At 40.2% G+C, this 18,560-nt stretch overlaps 1 protein-coding gene and 1 long non-coding RNA gene across 2 annotated transcripts in view; both read left to right on the top strand.

Annotated features, from left to right (window-relative positions):
- The first annotated feature begins 1,682 nt into the window (after positions 1-1,682).
- Positions 1,683-18,560, top strand: part of LOC116669601 (kinase D-interacting substrate of 220 kDa B) — a 45,700-nt gene continuing 28,822 nt past the window's right edge. Inside the window, 21 exon segments of the mRNA XM_032499509.1 lie at positions 1,683-1,865; positions 5,459-5,617; positions 6,169-6,267; positions 6,971-7,069; positions 9,090-9,188; positions 9,527-9,625; positions 9,856-9,954; positions 11,025-11,222; positions 11,355-11,453; positions 11,784-11,882; positions 12,313-12,411; positions 12,592-12,769; positions 13,004-13,168; positions 13,390-13,569; positions 14,022-14,187; positions 14,476-14,627; positions 15,877-15,977; positions 16,084-16,269; positions 16,452-16,592; positions 17,587-17,824; positions 17,931-18,016. Of these exon segments, the coding sequence (XP_032355400.1) occupies positions 5,486-5,617; positions 6,169-6,267; positions 6,971-7,069; positions 9,090-9,188; positions 9,527-9,625; positions 9,856-9,954; positions 11,025-11,222; positions 11,355-11,453; positions 11,784-11,882; positions 12,313-12,411; positions 12,592-12,769; positions 13,004-13,168; positions 13,390-13,569; positions 14,022-14,187; positions 14,476-14,627; positions 15,877-15,977; positions 16,084-16,269; positions 16,452-16,592; positions 17,587-17,824; positions 17,931-18,016 (2,715 nt within the window). The 5' untranslated portion in view covers positions 1,683-1,865; positions 5,459-5,485.
- LOC116669603 (uncharacterized) lies at positions 14,925-15,532 on the top strand. The gene is made up of 2 exons (XR_004326822.1): positions 14,925-15,053; positions 15,199-15,532. It is a non-coding gene; the product is annotated as an uncharacterized LOC116669603 (long non-coding RNA).

Here is an 18,560-nt window from a genome sequence, read left to right as displayed (position 1 = left end):
ACCTCCACCCCCTGTCCCAGCCGTCTTGTCGGTGATTGGCTTGAACAGGTTTGTTGTATTTTGGTGCACAGGCTGTGCCCCTAGTGTTTGACATTTACGACCCGTGTTGTCTCCTGAGGCCGGGCTTTTTCACAGTGTATTCAGGGGGCAGGCAGCTAGCGAATCAAGGTGTATGCCTATGATTTGAGACCCTGAAACCATGCAGTAACTCATAGTGCACCTTTTAGCCTTTCAAATCATCCAGTTCACTCTTTATAACATGCAGCAGTTCAAAAAGCCACCCCTGTGATAAAAGTATGTAACATTAGACATGTTTAAGGACTTGGTCAAAGAAATGTTGTAACCTGAAAGGTAACCTCACTGTTGTTTAGACAGTCAAAAGTCACATTTTTACGTATCTATTAGAGCAGGAAATAGTCTGGGAATTTCAAGCCCACAATATCATGAACACTTTGAAGTCGTACTTTTTCTTCTAATTGTCAGTAATTTGAGTTGGTTTGGTGCATTTGTGTTAGGTAAAATAATAACAAAGCAGCAGAGGTGAGCTTTTTTTTTCTTCTTTTTTCTTTTTAAGATTTTCTAACATTTGCATATTCCTGCCATAACTGTGTGTGTATGAGTATTCATGTGATCTGTACATGTTGATATGGTCTATATATATTTGTAGCCTGGGCCCTGTGTAGGCGAGTGTGGCCCACCTAAGGGAAAGAGATGTCATTCTACAAACATAGCGATTATTGCACTGCATGGCCACCCAAACCAGCAGATCAATGCAAAACGGCTCCACATGTCCAAAGTGCCAAATTCATGAATGGCGTGTGCGTGTGCGCGTGTGTGTGTGTCTGCGCGTGTGTGTGTGTGCGCGCGCGTGTGCGTGTGTGTCCATGTAGTATGTGTGTGCGCCTGTGTAACATAACGGTTATTTTTCTGTCAGAAGGAAATTTATTGAGAGATTTGTATAACAGTACAATAAAATTCTGATTCATGTGGCAAAATAAAGAGAAATTATTTTTAAACACTAAAACTGATGTTTGAAAATATATACTGTATGTCTAATTGTTTTTGTCCAGTAATGGAGATTACTACTAGGCGTAACACTGATTTGAAAATGTTAGCATTTGATCCAGGTTATGCACATGCAACAAAGGGAAAATCCCCAAAAATGGGGATCCACATTGTAAAAACCTTTTTTGCTTATGCCCTACCTTGATAAGCAGAGAATATTGTAATACAATGACAATCTTTAGGTCCCTCATCTATTTTAATACACGCAAGCAAATAATAGTAAATACAGTAGAGGCTTGCGTGTTAATCAGAACTTACTAACCAATAGAGAGCAGAGGAGTTATCAGCTAAATTTACTCGAAGTAGGCCTATAAAAAGTATGGATTGTGCAAAAACGTTCCCCCCTATATGTTTATAGGATTATTATTTGATTATTGTCACTGATTCATGTGCAAGCAGCATTTTACTGTTGTGGCAGGCCGAGCTGCAGCACATTTTAACTATTTCACACACTATTTCATGTACTGGAAAGCAAATCATATTTTATATGCTCATTATAGGTTTTTAAAATAGAAATCTGCAAAAATAGAAAAAAATACAATATTCTCCATTACAATTGGCACTGACAGAACATTTTAAATGTGCAGTAAAAGATCAGATGTCAGATGGGAGGCTTTGCCACATGTGACGCCACTGTAACCAGGGCTAGTAGCTAGTAGGTGGAGCTATTGACTTTACTGTAGCTAGACGCTCTGTTAAACAGACGCAAAGAAGCCACAAAAACATGAATAAAAGGTATTTCTGACTATATTCTCCGTACGGGAACAAACTTCAAACGGTTTCAGAGCAGCCCAGCCTTGGTAAGAGTACTTCAGGATGTGCACTGTGCTTTGTTTTCCTTTCGGAGGCGATAAAAGTTCGTACCTGTCGGAGAGTTAGCCACTCTGAGCTAATGTTAGCCTGTTAGCCGTTGGGAGTTTGGCTAGCTTCCTAGTGATAGTAACGGGAAGTCAGTCTGCTTGTAACTTCCTTGTTAAAACCCCTCCATTAAAGACCAGAGACAGAAAAGTATATTATTAGATTACTTTCTTTATTAACTCACATTTGTTGCCACTCGTGATGTTTTCTGTGTGTGTGTGTGTGTGTGTGTTTGTGTGTGTGTGTGTGTTTGTGTGTGTGTTTGTGTGTGTGTGTGTGTGAACGCGCGTCATCCAGATGTTTATTTTTGTTGACAACACGAAGACGGGCTGTCAGAGCGGGTCATCCGCCATACCTGTTGTGAACTTGCAGGTGCAGGCAGAAAGCATGCAGCATACACAACATAATGTTTATCACCACTATGTTGAAAAGGTAGTTGACTGTTAGTTCGACCTTTAGTTTCTCTCTAGCAGCTCCTGTGACAAGAATGCATAACCCTTTTAGAGTAAAACTCAGAACCGCCTGAACTCTTGGCCATAGGCTGATGTAGAAAGACCGGGTGCAGGTGCAGGTTTTTGAAGTTTGCGACACAACGCAGTAAACCTGTTTCTTGGAACAGGCCCTGGTATGTGGCAGGGAACTGACTCCTCAGCAGTTTCATACCAACATGACAAGCCATGAAGAGCTGACTGGTTAAATTTAGAGATCCTATCCAGTGTTAGCAACTGGCAAGTTCATGTTTGTGTGTTCAGACAACAGCACAGCCCACAAGGAGTTTTATGAATTTCATGATGATATCAAGTGGTCTGTGTTTTTATGTACTGGACCATATACAGTACATGACCTGCAAGTAGATAGATGAGTATTGTAGTAAAACCAGATAAGATATCATCTGGGATTTTAGTTGCCCTACATTTGTGTTCTTGAGTTTACAGTTTTGTGAAGGCGGGAAAACCTTTTTGGTCAATGTTTCCCCTTTACAACAAAGTTCTAAATTTAAAATGCCTTCTTGTGTGCCTTCTAATTTCTTCTTGTAAATGTATGCTAATACCTTTCTCAATGGAGCTGAAATTCCCAGTTCCCATTGATATCAAACAAATTGTTACTTTATTGTGTTAGCCTACTCGTTGGACAAAATTACACATATTAAGCCAATGTCTTAATTGTCACTCCCCTTTTATCTGTATAATTTGGTGCTGAGCCAGTGCATATAATGAAAGGAAAACTGGTCGCGTGTGGCTATTGTGTTGGGAAGAGATGGGCGTAGGCCAGCCCCCTCATCTAATATTCAGCCTTGAGTGAAGGGGGGATGCTGACTGTGAGCCTGGCAGTGCTTGTTGATACTGTGTGCGAGGGAACAAGGGATAGAGATTGGTAATAGCAAAATTAAATATAAGCTTAACCCTGCACCAAGGTAAGGAGCTCTTCTGTTCACCTTTTTTAGTGTCTCTTTTTAGCAGCTTTAATTCATTTGTTTTAATAGCTTTCACTGTTTTTATTGGTGTCTCTGCCAGTGTGTTTTTTTTAAATGAATGTGTCTGAGCTCCCACCTGATCATTACTCAACAGAGAGCGAGCTAAATGTTTGCTGATTGGTTCTTGTGTGGTTTTATCGTCTACTCATTGTACCCATTGAGAGACAAGGAGCTGAAGAGGGTGTGTCAACAGGCTCATATTTCCCTCCATTGTAACAACAAAGGATTTTTTCCCCGTTAGTGTCTGATACGGGAGAACAGTTGTCAGGTTATCCCTGACTGAAGAAAGAGGGTCAGACTTTAAAGAAAGAAAAAACAAGAATATGAAGTTATTCATTGTTTGGCTGCTCTAAATTTGACTGAACTGAGTGTTTTGGGCCTTTGTCCTGACAACCCAGCCGACATGTGACATTTAAGCGTTTATTGACCTTAGCCTGAGCTGCTTGTCTCACAGATTATGTTGAAATAGAGCAGAACATTGCTAGTTTTTAAAATCCCATTGCCAAGGCAACTTGCAAATCATTTGAAAGCAATAAATGCAACTGATTAATTATGTGTTGCTCTGCCAGGAAGTGAGCCTGACCATGATGGAAGAGCCCAACTTGATGAATCATTAATGAGTTTTTCATTGATTGGCTCAATCCCTACTAGGGGGGATTCTTTTGTCATGTGAAATGATACATGTAATGTCTGTGAAGTTTTGATGTTTTACAGTATACTAGAGGAGAGGAGATCTAGTCAGTGCCCAATAATTATAGAAATGTCATGTGTGAGTACTACTGTTGAACTCCAGGGTAAAATGGCTGAAAATGACTCCATTATTTGAGGAACTAATAGCTAGTCTATGTCTGGTTTAAATAGTTCTTTAGAATAGTGGAGCCTAATAGATAATCTCTCCAAACTGGGCTGTCTGCATTGATATATTAGATACAGACATTTGCCTAACTGCATCTTACTGCTATTTTCCCATCCATGCAGTCGTTATAGCCTCAATTTTCTGCAGTTTCAGTGAAATTGTGTGCACCTATTGTACTTTCAGGCACTTAATAAAACGGCACTTCTTTTGTTCAGTGTACACAAGTTCCACAAAGTCCAATTTAAGGCAGTGGAGGAAGGTAGATCTGAGGTCAGTCTAGATATAATTGGAGCACAATTGAGTGCACCAATTGTCCACATTATCATTCCATCAAAGAATCAAAGACTATTGTTTTTCTTCAGTGGTATTTGATGACTTAGTGGACTTTCTTGAGCGGAGCATTGTGATCACTCTGGCTACATTACTGAGCAGAAAAAAATTCAGTTCAAGTTTTCAGCATGAGCAGGCAAACTTAACTAAACTGACCCAAGTGCCCCTTTCAGCTCTTGTATAATGAGCATGTTCAGTGCAATGATTGCCCTATTGTAACCACATTCTGTTTGAAACAGACACATATAACTGTGTCCTACATGTTGTTTGTGGCAGTGCACTTAATTTGTGGAAGTGTATGTTCTTGACATGACAGTCAACGCTGATACAGAACAACATTATTTTTCTGACAATCTGCTTTTATTTTTAAAATCTTCATCATTCATCTTTATCTTTGTCCGCTTATCCAGTATCAGGTCGCGGGGGGGACAGCTCCAGCAGGGGACCCCAAACTTCCCTATCTATACATGCAATATGCATACAAGCCATGATCACACAAAGGCAAACCAAAGTGATGATTCTTTGTGATAATTTGTTCAATAAATCTATTTATATAAAGTATATAATTTCCATGTTTTTGATTTTTTTTTAAATATGACTCTCTTTTCTGATTGTATGTTGTGATGTTTATAGCAAAAAAATGCAGCCTGTTTTTTTGTTTCTATGGGTGAGTTTGTGCGTGTTAGCTGGGTTTAGACTGTACTTGTTTATTGCCTTGCATCACTTCAAAGGTGAAGCACCACACCCTCTTCCTGGCTTCAACGTCTCTGCTCCTCTCTTTCTAGTGGTGTACATTTAGCTGTGCTGGCCAGATAGATACCATTAGTATCTTAAGCTTTCTGTGAATACTAATCTGCTTTTCTCTCGCTCTACAGTGGTGTACAGGTGGTTAGCAGTCAGCCATGGATACCACCACCTCCCTGAAGATGACCTCTCTGGCCATCCAGAGTCTGTTCAGCTACGTGGAGGAGGAGAACCTGGCTGCCATCAAAGCACATTTGGACAAATTCAGAGATGTAGACAGCAGGAGTGATGTAAGTCAGCTATATCACAACAATCGTCCAGTTTGCTCACGTTGTTTATTTTGGGGAGCAGTATGAAGTAAGATGAGGCTCTTTGAGATCATGTGTCAAGTGTGATGTGATAAAAGGGATACTACCTACTAAAACTGATTGTGAAGCTGTTTTGCAAAGAGAAGACATAGTGCCTGTTATTGTGTTTGGCTTGTGAAGGGTTATTAGGTAGAAGTATTTTCTTTTAATTCGGCTAAGTATGAGATATAGTGCCTATAAAAGCATTCAAGTCCCCCCCCCCCCCCCCCCCCCCCCCCGATTTCACTTTAAGGCTCTTTTTCTGTTGATCAATATAAATAAACATAAAACCCCATTTATTTAATGTTGTAAAAGGATGAAATATGAAGACTTATATGGCTGATAAATATCTTTTGTAGGCACTAAGTACCCATGTCATTTTTTTCCTAATTAGTTCTCACAGGGTTACAGGTAAAACAGTGTAATTAATTGGCTTTTTGGTGTGTTAAAATCTTTATCACAGTTTTAGTACCTCTGCTGTGTCTTTTTTTCAGAATGGACAGACTCCCCTGATGGTGGCGGCAGAGCAGGGCAATCTGGAAATAGTCCAAGAGCTCATTCAGAGAGGAGCCAACGTTAACTTGGATGATATTGTAAGCATGCACCCACGTCATACCCTCACACACGGGCCCATGTGGTGTTTTATTAAACAATGAGAGTCCAGGCACAGGTGAAAAACAATGCGGTCATTTTAACCACATTATCCTCTTGACAAAGAAGACATAGCTGAACTAGTGGCCTTGTTGTTTCATCTTTGCTGAACTCACCACACTCAGGCTTAGTCCACAGCTATTATGAGCAATCCTGAGCCATAATGACAACTTATTACATACTTTTACCTTCCCTCTTTTGACTAAATGACAGGATCCACTTGCTGGCCAACACCCTGTGCCTTCAGAAGCCAGCCCCCCCACACACGCACACACTCACGCATGCATATACCCTCCCACTTAGGCACACTCATGCATGCTCGCACCATACTTCTCATTAACATCTCCTGTCCATGTAACCTGCTATTACATATGGAACACTCAAGCTTGTGCTCACTCTCCCACTAACGCAGAAGATAAAGGAGAAGCATCACATACTATAGTTGCACTTGTCTTTCACACTCTCTGACACTCCTGTCTTTCAATGCGACACCGTGTTCCCATGAGCACCTGGTATGACCAGCTGGTAGGTACAGTGCTTTGAGCATTCCCGGTCTGTCCCCAGTAGAGCTTGGACAGACGTTTGTCCAACTGGATTTGGAGAGTGATGGGAATTCCCACAGTAACAAGTTGTCTGTGTGTGCAGGACTGCTGGACAGCGTTGATCTCAGCAGCCAAGGAGGGCCACATCGAGGTGGTGAGGGAACTGCTGGAGAACAAGGCTAACCTGGAACATCGGGACATGGTGAGAACATAGAGATTGACTAGAATGTTCAATTAAAATAATTTCATTTAAAATCTGCTGTATTATGCTGTCTGCCAATTCTTATTGTTTTAAATATGAAAAACAAAATCCTAAGCTGCCAGTCTCTAAAATGGCATACTGTATAATAATATTAATGACATTGTGTTGTAAGGAAAGGCCATATGGTTGTATCAATATTAAGTAAAAAAAATAGTAAAAAAGAAAAGTGAATTAGGTTTGATAATTGTGGTGTAAAAAAATATTGTCGGCCATCCTGTTGGCCAAGTGGGTGAGATGCATGTTATGTAATCGCAGCATCCTTGGTTTGATTTTAGATACCTTTGTTGCCTCATTTGTCTCTCCTTGTTTCCTCTATGTCTATACTATGTACTATCCAAAGTTCTGACTAAAATGCCAAGAACGTTGTGTAGGGTTGAGCAAGACTAAGGCTTAATGTATCCTCAGTGCCAAAATGATTTGACAATGTATGTTTAAGGGAAAAATATTTGATAGCCTCTATACAATTCAAAAAATAATAATGTCTTGATAGTGTGTGCATTAGTGGTTTCTGTAAAATGTAATGATGTCAGTGCTTCTTGAACAGGATGATCCATTAGCTTTGAAATGGACATAAGATGAAATTACTTGTGTGATGGCTCCTCTCCACTAGTAATACCATTTGCTGAGCTCTGGTTGTCTCTGCATTGGGCCGTGATATGATTTAGCCTTGGGATCATAGTCTAGCATTGCCAGACCTACTGTATCTCCACAGCGCTGTGGAGTAAAATCTGGCTACACCGGAATTACATTCTGTGATGGAAGGACAAACCGCTTTGGGTTGTTTGCATTTCTTTAAACTAATCACAATCGTCTTGGGCAGAACTAGGTTCTGGCTTGTCAGGCTTATCCTAGCAATGTCTTTCCATTGATCTAGACCAGGGGTTCTCAAGTCTTTTTTCAATAATGTACCCCCTTTAAATTGTGTTTTTAAGCCAAGTTCCCCCGGACAAGCACAAAACATGTTTACATCTACTGTATATAAAGAGGAACAATTCAGCCTTGGCAGTGATAGATTTACTAAACTGAAAAACATTTAAATGCTACATTTCAGATGTATAGAATCCATCACTTAATTCTTTCATTATTATAGTATAATTATTTTAGGAATTATGCATGACATATTTATAAATGAGCATTTTGCAAAAAGATTACGTACCACTTGCAGTACTCCAAAGTACCCCCCAGGGTCATGCGTTCTCCCATTTGAGAAACACTGAAGATTCTTGACTATAGGATCTAGAGCTTTCAGAGGCAGACAGTCTGCAGGCTTGCTGTAGCAGCTATTCTGTGTATTAATGCGCACACTATAGGCAACATGCAGATGAGATACACATATTTATTAATGGGGCTGAGCATGTTTGGTAATATTTGTGATGCACAGGTAGATGTCCCAGCACAAGAGGTAATGTGCATTTTCAGCAGCCAGAAATGCAAAACAATGTAATCCTAACCATCAGTAGGTAGTGTAAGTGGTGTATTTAATTTCCTATATTGGCACTCAAAGATGACACTTTTTTATGAACTCCCCTATTCTATCATGTGTGATGAGACATTTAGAGTGGATTTTACATCCTTGGTCTCTGTGACTCTGTCTCTGTGAGTCAGGACATCACCTGACTCATTGTCGTGCAAGGCGTGTCTAAGCTGCAGAGGACAGATCACAGCCAGTCATCACAGTGGGATTATAATAAACCACAATGTGTGATACTGTTCACTCACTGGAAAATGTGTCACGCCAACTGTAAATAGCACATTTTCCTACCACAAAATCTGCTTTAATTTGTTTCTTGAATTAAATACTGTTGTTACCCTTACACCTCATTAAAAAATAAAACATTTTTATCTAATATACAGAATATTACATACACAGTATACATTCTATATGTAGAGGTGTTTTGTAGTCAGAAACAAATTATATTTTCTCCAACTTCACTGTGTTCTGTGTATGTGTCCTACTCAGGGAGGTTGGACTGCTCTCATGTGGGCAGCCTATAAAGGTTGTACAGATGTGGTCCAGCTGCTCTTGGAAAAAGAAGCTAACCCCAACATCACTGGTCAGGTACTGAGACTGTATTTTTGTAGTTCCCCCATAACAATAGCATCATTTGGATCTGTTTTTCTGTTATATCAGCATAAAGATAACAAGTATGTCTACAGTACATGGAAAAAAAAAGTTAAAAACTGATAAAGTTGTAAATGTCAGTACACATAACTTTACAGTAACAAAAATGTGAACACAACTACAAGGCTGCTCTTCACCTGCACAGTGAGATTCCTCACCCATCACCTGCTGTTTCAGTCATGTAAAGTGACTTAAAGCGTTAGTATGAACGCAGGCCTGACACTGATCATTAGTTACTGTCAGCATGACTTCACCGCTTTCCTCTGGCCCAACAGTACAGCGTCTACCCCATTATCTGGGCGGCAGGTCGAGGCCACGCAGAGATTGTCCATCTCCTGCTGCAGCACGGCGCCAAGGTCAACTGCTCCGACAAGGTAGTTACATACTGACAGATGTTCATCATTAACTTGTTTTTGATCACACAGAAGATGCATTTAGTGGTATGAGCTAAAAAGATTCAGCTTCCAGATCCCCACGACCCTCTTCCTTTTATTTGTTATTCCTTCATGATTATTCTGAAGTCCCTGGGTTGTTGACTAAATAGTATCTTGCCACTCATGTCTTATGCATTCTACTGTATCATATTGTCTTCTTTTCTTTACAGTATGGTACCACTCCTTTAATCTGGGCAGCCAGGAAGGGCCACTATGACTGTGTGATGCACCTTCTGGCCAATGGAGCTGATGTGGACCAAGAAGGAGCGGTAAGCAGACTGGAGATGACGTGGGAATGGTTGTAGACCATACGTCAGTATCATTCAATAGATATCCAACACTAGTAGCGTAAGTAGAATTGCTGTTTATAATTGTAGTTTACACAATTCTAAAATATGAACCTATTGATCAATTTAAATTCACGTACATTGTGTACAACACTATACTTTACATTATGTATATTATGATATTTCTGATGAATCAAATAATATAAATATTGTTGAGTAATAAGTTTGATCACAGTATCTACACAATAATCTAGATTATGATGGCAGTTTTTATTATCAGGTTGCTTAGATATGTATGGATAGTTTTGAAATTCTTTAAAAGTCTGGAAAAAATTTAAAATTGTTATTTTAGTTTTTGAGTGCTGATACTCACATTACCATGCTATCTGTATGTTTGGCGTAGTATTCTATTTGGCAGTGTTCCCTAAACAATGTTTATATATGATTTGTAGTCTGAATGGGTATCTTAGCAGCTGAGCAAGTATAATTTTGTTTTGGGTTCATCGTGGGTGCCATGACACACAAAGCAGCCTGTTCTCGCCAGCATTTTTTTCACACAATCAAGATTTAATGCTCCCAAGCGCCACAAACTCATTAGTAAACTGCAATAATAAATAATTGATTGCATCTATGACGCAGGACATCTGTGCTCCTTTGAGCCATGTTGCATCTCTGCTGTCACAAATTGAACGATGTGATTGTTTGATATGTAGCATCAATAATCAGATGCAACTATGGTAGCTAATGTTGCAGAGCAATTCATTAATGTGTGATTTAGAGACTCTAGTGCCTGGACAAATATATGAGTTAGCGGGTTTTTTATACAATATAGCAATGATAAATTAAGCCTGTAGTGTCTCCCCGAGTTGCTGAAATAAACGGATAACATTTGGGAAATACAATTTGTTAAACTTCACCCATACATTATTGAACATATGTCATATTATACACCAACTAAAGTTCTAACAGCTAGTTAAGCAGAGAGAAATGGTTTGGGTTGGATGGACCCTGAAATATGTAAATTTAATTTCCTTGTTTCTGTGTCTTGTCAGAACTCAATGACTGCTCTGATTGTGGGAGTAAAAGGTGGCTACACCGATGTTGTAAAGGAACTCCTGAAGAGAAACCCAAATGTCAACATGACGGACAAGGATGGCAACACAGCCCTGGCCATTGCTGCCAAGGAGGGCCACACCGAGATCGTACAAGACCTGCTGGATGCCGGCACCTATGTCAATATTCTAGACAGGGTGAGGCCTCCCTACAGCAGCCTTACAAGCTTGCTGGGCGAAGATGTAGAAGAGTAGTTGTTATGAATTACAATGTGAATATAATGCAATTCATCCGTCTGTTTTTCCTTTCCTTCTCTCTTTCACTGTCAGAGCGGGGAGACAATGCTGATTGGAGCAGTGAGAGGAGGTCATGTGGAGATAGTCCGAGCTCTGCTAAACAAATATGCTGATATTGACGTCAGAGGCCAGGTAGGAACTCCTCTCCCACTGTCTTCACTGCCTTATTGATATTTAAAAACATGCATGGGGCCTTCTTCTGTTCTCTACGTGTTATGTCACACTGCTACTCAATACTGTTTAGTTCTGTTATTTCTTGGTTAAGTGAACTTTAATCCATAGGATTACACAAACATACTCAACAACACTGCGTCTGTTACACATATGTTACAATACATTTACTATTCACAATACAAAATACATTCTCTGCATTCTCGGTTATGCCCACCTGTCCACGTTACTTTTTGTATTTTTGACTGTTTATTTTGCGAGCTAGTATTTTCCTTGTCCTTTCCGCATCAGGATGGAAAGACTGCCCTCTACTGGGCAGTGGAGAAAGGTAACGCTACCATGGTGAGAGACATCCTGCAGTGTAACCCTGACACCGAGAGCTGCACTAAGGTATGGCACACTCTTTAGTAAATCAGTAAAATGCACTCTCTCTTATCCATGACATTTCTTGTCTGTGAGTTCAAAAGCACATTTCTTTATTTCTCCTGATGTCTTATATACTAAGTGTGAAATGTAAAACTTTTAAATATTTCCATTCACTGTATTTAATAAGAACATTGTTATCAAGAACATGAATCTGCTGTTTCTAAAATATCTATAGAAATGCTGTCGACCAAAAATGCAGACAGCTGAATATTGCCATAACGGCCTACCCTAGGCTTTCTTTAATTCTAAAAGACTGTGTTTGCAGTGGTATTTTTTTCACTTGTGTACTGATTAATTGACAATGTAAAGGTCCAACATGTTTTGTTCAAAATAAAATCCAGAATGTATATTGTGTATATTGTGTGATGTAATGTTGTGTATCTTTGTGTTTTAGGAGGGTGAGACCCCACTAATCAAAGCAACAAAAATGAGGAACATAGAGATAGTGGAACTCCTGCTGGATAAAGGAGCCAAGGTGTCTGCAGTGGAGAAGGTACTTTAAAAAAAATTAAAAACACACTTACACATTACACACACACTTGTACATATAAATCTTGTAATAACATTACTGTTATAGCATTATTTTGTTTAGTAAACCGGAGGTTTCAATTTTTAAACAGTTTTCCAGTCAGTAAGTTACTTTTCAGTCAATTCAGTGTTACTCTTTCTTAAGAAAGGAGACACGCCGCTCCACATTGCCATTCGAGGGCGAAGTCGAAAGTTGGCTGAGCTGCTGCTGAGGAACCCTAAAGATGGCCGCCTGCTCTACCGCCCAAACAAAGCTGGAGAGACACCATACAACATTGACTGTACCCACCAGAAAAGCATCCTCACACAGATATTTGGAGCCAGTATGACCCATTTGTTTCCATTTAATTCAGAAAAAAGTGTATACCAAAACAAGCTAATTGCTTTGTTTGTTCTGAAATCACAAACTATCCTGAAAACTGCTATACTTTGTCTTCTCTTATCTTCCTCTGCACTGTTTAACCTTTTCTCTCTCTCTCTCTCTCTCTCTCTCTCTCTCTCTCTCTCTCTCTCTCTCTCTCTCTCTCTCTCTCTCTCTCTCTCTCTCTCTCTCTCAGAGCACCTCTCCCCCTCTGAGTCAGATGGAGACATGTTGGGTTATGACCTGTATAGCAGTGCTCTAGCAGACATCCTTAGTGAGCCCACCATGCAGCCACCAATTTGTGTTGGACTGTACGCTCAGTGGGGCAGCGGCAAGTCTTTCCTTCTTAAGAAACTGGAGGGTAAGTAAGCCCACTGCATTAAAAATATCTCATACAAAGATGAAAAGTTCTGAATTGTCAATATTGGTTTTTTTGAGAGTGCCTTTCTGCAGTTCAATCCTTCTGTATCAACTTAAAGTTATGAACATAGCTGGGTTTGTTTTCATATTGCTTCATATCCTGACTGAAGTGTTTTATATTTTAATCTGTTCTAATCCTGTCTTCTTCCTCTTGTCCGTCAGATGAGATGAAGACCTTTGCAGGCCAGCAGATAGAGCCGTTGTTCCAGTTCTCTTGGCTGGTGGTCTTTCTCACCTTGCTACTTTGCGGCTCAGTAGCTGTGGTTCTGGGCTTTACTGTTGATCCCAAGCTAGCAATAGCAGTCTCCCTCACCCTTCTCGCTCTGCTCTACATCTTTTTTGGTGAGGAGACAACCTAGAAAAGCAACACTGATACTATAACTGATGACTATAAAGACATTCAGTTTTCATTTGACCTGCTCCACAGGGAAGTGTTTGAATTACATAATGGCATATTTTTGTATTGTGTTTTTGTGACAGCAAAAGGAGTTCCACACAGAAATGCTTACACATATCCTTACACAAAGATAAATGCCCCTGAATTATTTATTTTTTTAGAATATTATGAAAATAATGCTTAATTCATTTGTACAAGATTAACCTTCACTGTATGATGCTTTTGAAACTGCTTTGCTCACTAGAGCTTGCCATTATACAACCATGTATAAATAAAATATGATGACATGAGCTTCCTAACTTACATTTTTATTGATATTTAAGAGATAATTTACTGGTGTTTGTGAATATAATTTAACCATTGTAATCATGAAATGAGGATTTTCTACTTTCTCCAGTGTTGGTGTACTTTGGAAGTCGACGTGAAAGAGAAAGCTGGAACTGGGCGTGGGTCATCAGCACCCGTCTGGCTCGCCAGGTCGGTTACTTGGAACTGCTGCTCAAACTGATGTTTGTCAACCCCCCTGAACTTCCTGAGCAGACCACCCGTGCCCTGCCTGTCAGGTGACAGTGAAACACACACACACACACACACACACACACACACACACACACACACAGTCAATGCTACTGAGTTCCAAGATAAAAAATATAAATAACACTTTGCAATTACAGTCTCAATCTACATTTATTATTTTAACCTCAACTGGTGGGTTAGTACCATTCACTATTCCATCTATTGCAATGTTAACAACATTATTAAAATGAATACTTTAGCCCCAGTCCCATCTGCATTTTGCTGTGTAATTGGGGAAATCACAGCATCATTTCTGTTTTTCACATTTCACACAGGTTCCTGTTCACAGACTATAATCGTCTGTCCAGTGTTGGAGGGGAGACCTCCATGGCTGAGATGATTGCCACGCTCTCTGATGCCTGTGAGAGGGAGTTTGGCTTCATGGCCACCAGGCTCTTCAGGGTTTTCAAAAAAGACGATAACCAAGGTGACAATGCTATATTTGGCTTTATATCTAAGTCATGTAATGACATTTCAACCAGCACTCAAAGTCCATTCAGACCTGCAATTGATGTATACAATTCTTACGTTTGCAATTACGAGTTTGCATTTATATCTATTAATGGCTGACAAATTAAAATATGTATGTGCGCTGAATTTAAAGAAGTGAAATATATTCCTGTTCAACAACACAATAAACCAGGTCCCCTCATTAAGGTCTCTTACAACTGGTGTTTAATCTAATTTTGCATCGCTAAAAATGTATAGCCTCTGTTTAAAGAATTATACTCTTAAGGCTGTTTTATGCTTCTGCGTCAACTCCACACCATGGCTGCGGCATCGTGACCCTTTCAGAGTTCTGCGTCAGGGTTGCTTTGCATCGCGGTTCATTTCACCGCCAAAACACTAGGGGGTTTCACCTGTGTCTGTGTCGCTCACCACCGAAACAGCACTCAGAATGGCAAACCCCATAGATTGTTGTACTAAAATATTAATCTTATTTCTTTGGCCTTTTCTTGTTTAGATTTTGTAAAAATTATCTTACTTACTGAAACCAGAAAAAAAGTCTGAGGTTATTTGTGAGGTGTCTGCCAGCCAGTTTATATTATGTTAGCAAGCCAACTTTATCACAACTTCCCACAAAGTACTGTTTGCTGGCAAAGTGATAATTTGAAAATTTACTGACATATAGACCCTTTACAAGCGGATAACCCCGTCATTGTAACCTAAATATGCGTTTGTATATGTATATGAGTTTATTTGCAAAGCTTATGTCAGTGAACTAGCATGTTGCTACTCACCACAGTAGGCTGCTTGAAACACCGACTGTCAACACACAGGACGAGTTGACCAATCACAGTCCTTGCGCTCTGCGTCAACTCGGCGCAAAGTTACAAATTTTTGTAGATGCACGTCGAGCTACAGCGGAGGGATCAGAGAGGGGTTCGCAGCAACGCAGAGGGGTCTGCGGGGGAATGCCAACGATTTGACGTACAAGCATGATACTGCCTTTAAGCATAACATAGTACTTTAAAAGTATAAGTATACCTAGTGCTGAAATTAAAAGGTTTCGGCAGTCTTTTCTCTACATACTACATCTGTCCTCAAATCCTCTTAATATGTGTGAAAATTGTGGTAATTTATATGCATAGAAAATATTGCTTTTCTTAGTTTTGTAATCTAAGTTCTCTCTCTCTCTCTCTCACATTATCCTCTAACTTTCTCCCATACCCCAGGTAAGAAGTGGAAGAAAACATGTTGTGTTCCTTCCTTTGTGCTGTTTTCCTTGACACTGGGATGCCTGATCACTGGTATGGCTCTGTTGGCCATCTTTAAGGTGGGTTAGAGAAAACTAAACGGTGGCATTGTGTTTAAACAGTATACCTTCTAACCATTTGGTCACTGGACACCCTAGTAATCTGTTTCAATGCTTTTATTCCCAGGTGGACCCTGATAACTTGACAGTAAATGCAGTGCTGATAGCCATGGCCAGCGTGGTGGGCCTTGCCCTACTTCTCAACTGTAGGACCTGGTGGCAGGTGGCCGACTCCGTTCTCAACTCCCAGAGGAAACGGCTGCACAGTGCTGCCAACAACTTGCATAAACTCAAGAGTGAAGGATTTATGAAGGTAGACTAATACACTTTATTTATTGTACCTAATCAAGGACGAATGCAAATCTGCACATCCTGTTGTCATGACTAAAGGGGCATTCCATTTGCCTATGAAGTTATGAAGCTGTAGTACCGTATCAATCAATTTTCTTTTTCTTTGTTTTGAGCCATTCATTTTCTATCCCTGTCTCACACCAGGTTCTGAAGCATGAAGTGGAGCTAATGTCAAAAATGGCCAAAACCATTGATGGCTTTACCCAGAACCAGACACGCATGGCTGTCATCATCGACGGACTAGACGCCTGTGAGCAGGACAAAGTTCTGCAGATGCTGGACACGGTGTGTGTTTACACATGCTTCTGTGCATAGGAACATACACGATGAGCTTCCTCTTAACTGATAACAAGATAAAAATAAAGCAATTACATTTTTTAACATTTGTCACTCAAGCAAAATTCTAACCATGAAACAGACTGCTGTAGAGTGGCTGCCATGTGGCCTCAACTTTCTGTGGGACTTTCACCTGTGCACACAGATCCCACACATCTCCAGTACTGGGCAGCCGTCCTGGTGTTCCCAGCTGCCTCAGCACGCCTCCAAGTTTAGGTTCTTCCTCCCAGCTGCTGTAATAAAATTTCCTTTAGCCAAATGCTATTATTTGATGGAGTAATCCCAGAGGGGATGGCAACCTCCTGTGTGCTAATGTAATCTTCTCATCTGCAAGCACCTCCCAGTCACTCTGAAACCATCTTGTGTTCAGAGATTCAAACACTCTGAAATCCATTTTTTGTAGGTTAAATAAATTGAGTCTTTTTTTTTGTTCCGTTTGTGTACTTTTCCAGATAACATGCATTAAAGATGCAGACCATGTGATGGTGCATCTTGTGGGGCAAGGCTGGGGGTGGTGGCCAGGGGTTAACAAACCATGTATGCATAAACCACAAATCAATGTTCTATGACACTTGGACAATGTCCCTTTAGTTAGAAGAGTGGAAATCCCCATCCCCATGTGCTGCGGACAGTAAGCGCTCACAGGAGTCAGTAAGTATAGGTACTACAGCTGACTCTTGCCTCTAGCTGTCATGTTGTTGTCAGTTGATTAGATTGTAAACTACCCGTTTTGACATTCATTAGTGGACACTCCACAAAGGAATCCGCTGTGCTGAAACTCAGTTTTTCACATGACTGAAACAAATCAGTTAAGTTTGTTTTTTTATTCATTACAGATAGTAGTGCAAATGGTTTAATAGTTTGAAAAACACTACATGGAATAAAAAAAAAGGTGGCGAAAGATGTTATTACACAGTAACTTATGGTTCCTTTCTCATTCTAGGTGAGGGTACTTTTCTCCAAAGGCCCTTTTATCTCCATCTTTGCCAGTGACCCCCATATTATTATCAAAGCTATCAACCAAAACCTCAACAGTGTGCTGAGAGACTCCAACATCAACGGACATGACTACATGAGGAACATCGTCCACCTACCAGTATTCCTCAACAGCAGAGGCCTTAGCACGGCCAAGAAGCTCTGCATGGCAGCCCCAAACAATGGAGAGCCATTGCCTGCTGAGGGTAAAGGATACGGGCTAATATACAACGTATTGTATTGTGGACACACACAGTTTTCATTAATTGACAAGCTGTTGTTCTCTTTGTCTATTCCTCTCTCTTTGTCCAGGATGGCATGAAGACATCGACAGGAGGATGTCCCAGACCAGCCAAGACCAGGCCAAGTTTGGCAGCAAGAATGCCTTAAACCGCAGGGTAACTGCTATTCAAGTCAAGTGTATTTGTATAAGCCAATATCTCATACAAGTTTTTGGGGGTTTACAGCCCCACATCAATGGTTCCCAACCCCACCCAAGTTCTCAAACTAAAGAACACAAGGACAAACCATGGCACATAGACAAAAGACTATGGTTGAGGCAATTCAAAGAGAAGTTGTCAAAATATACCAGCATCAATATATCAAGCACTGTTTACTCTACTTGTCATCTTAAGTAGACACAGTTCACACCCCCACCCTAACCTATGACAACCAAATCCTAAAAGCAGAAACATATTGCAGAAAAGATTTTGATTCTAAATTTAAATGGAGACAGAACGATATAAAATCTATTTGTTTTCCCACCACTGGAAATATTATACAGCTGGAAACTAATGCTTGCCGTCTTGACATTAATCAAACAAAATTAAAATACAATTAGTTCACCATCACGTGAATAGAAAACATTGAATAAGGGTTAGAGATGCTGCTTAAGAAACCTTCACTGCTCTCTCTTTTTGGCCTTCTCCCTGAAGCGGTGGA

The sequence above is a fragment of the Etheostoma spectabile genome, chromosome 20 (assembly GCF_008692095.1).
Source record: "Etheostoma spectabile isolate EspeVRDwgs_2016 chromosome 20, UIUC_Espe_1.0, whole genome shotgun sequence".
Classification (NCBI taxonomy): Eukaryota; Metazoa; Chordata; class Actinopteri; order Perciformes; family Percidae; genus Etheostoma; species Etheostoma spectabile.
This window is presented reverse-complemented; position numbering and strand designations above follow the sequence as displayed.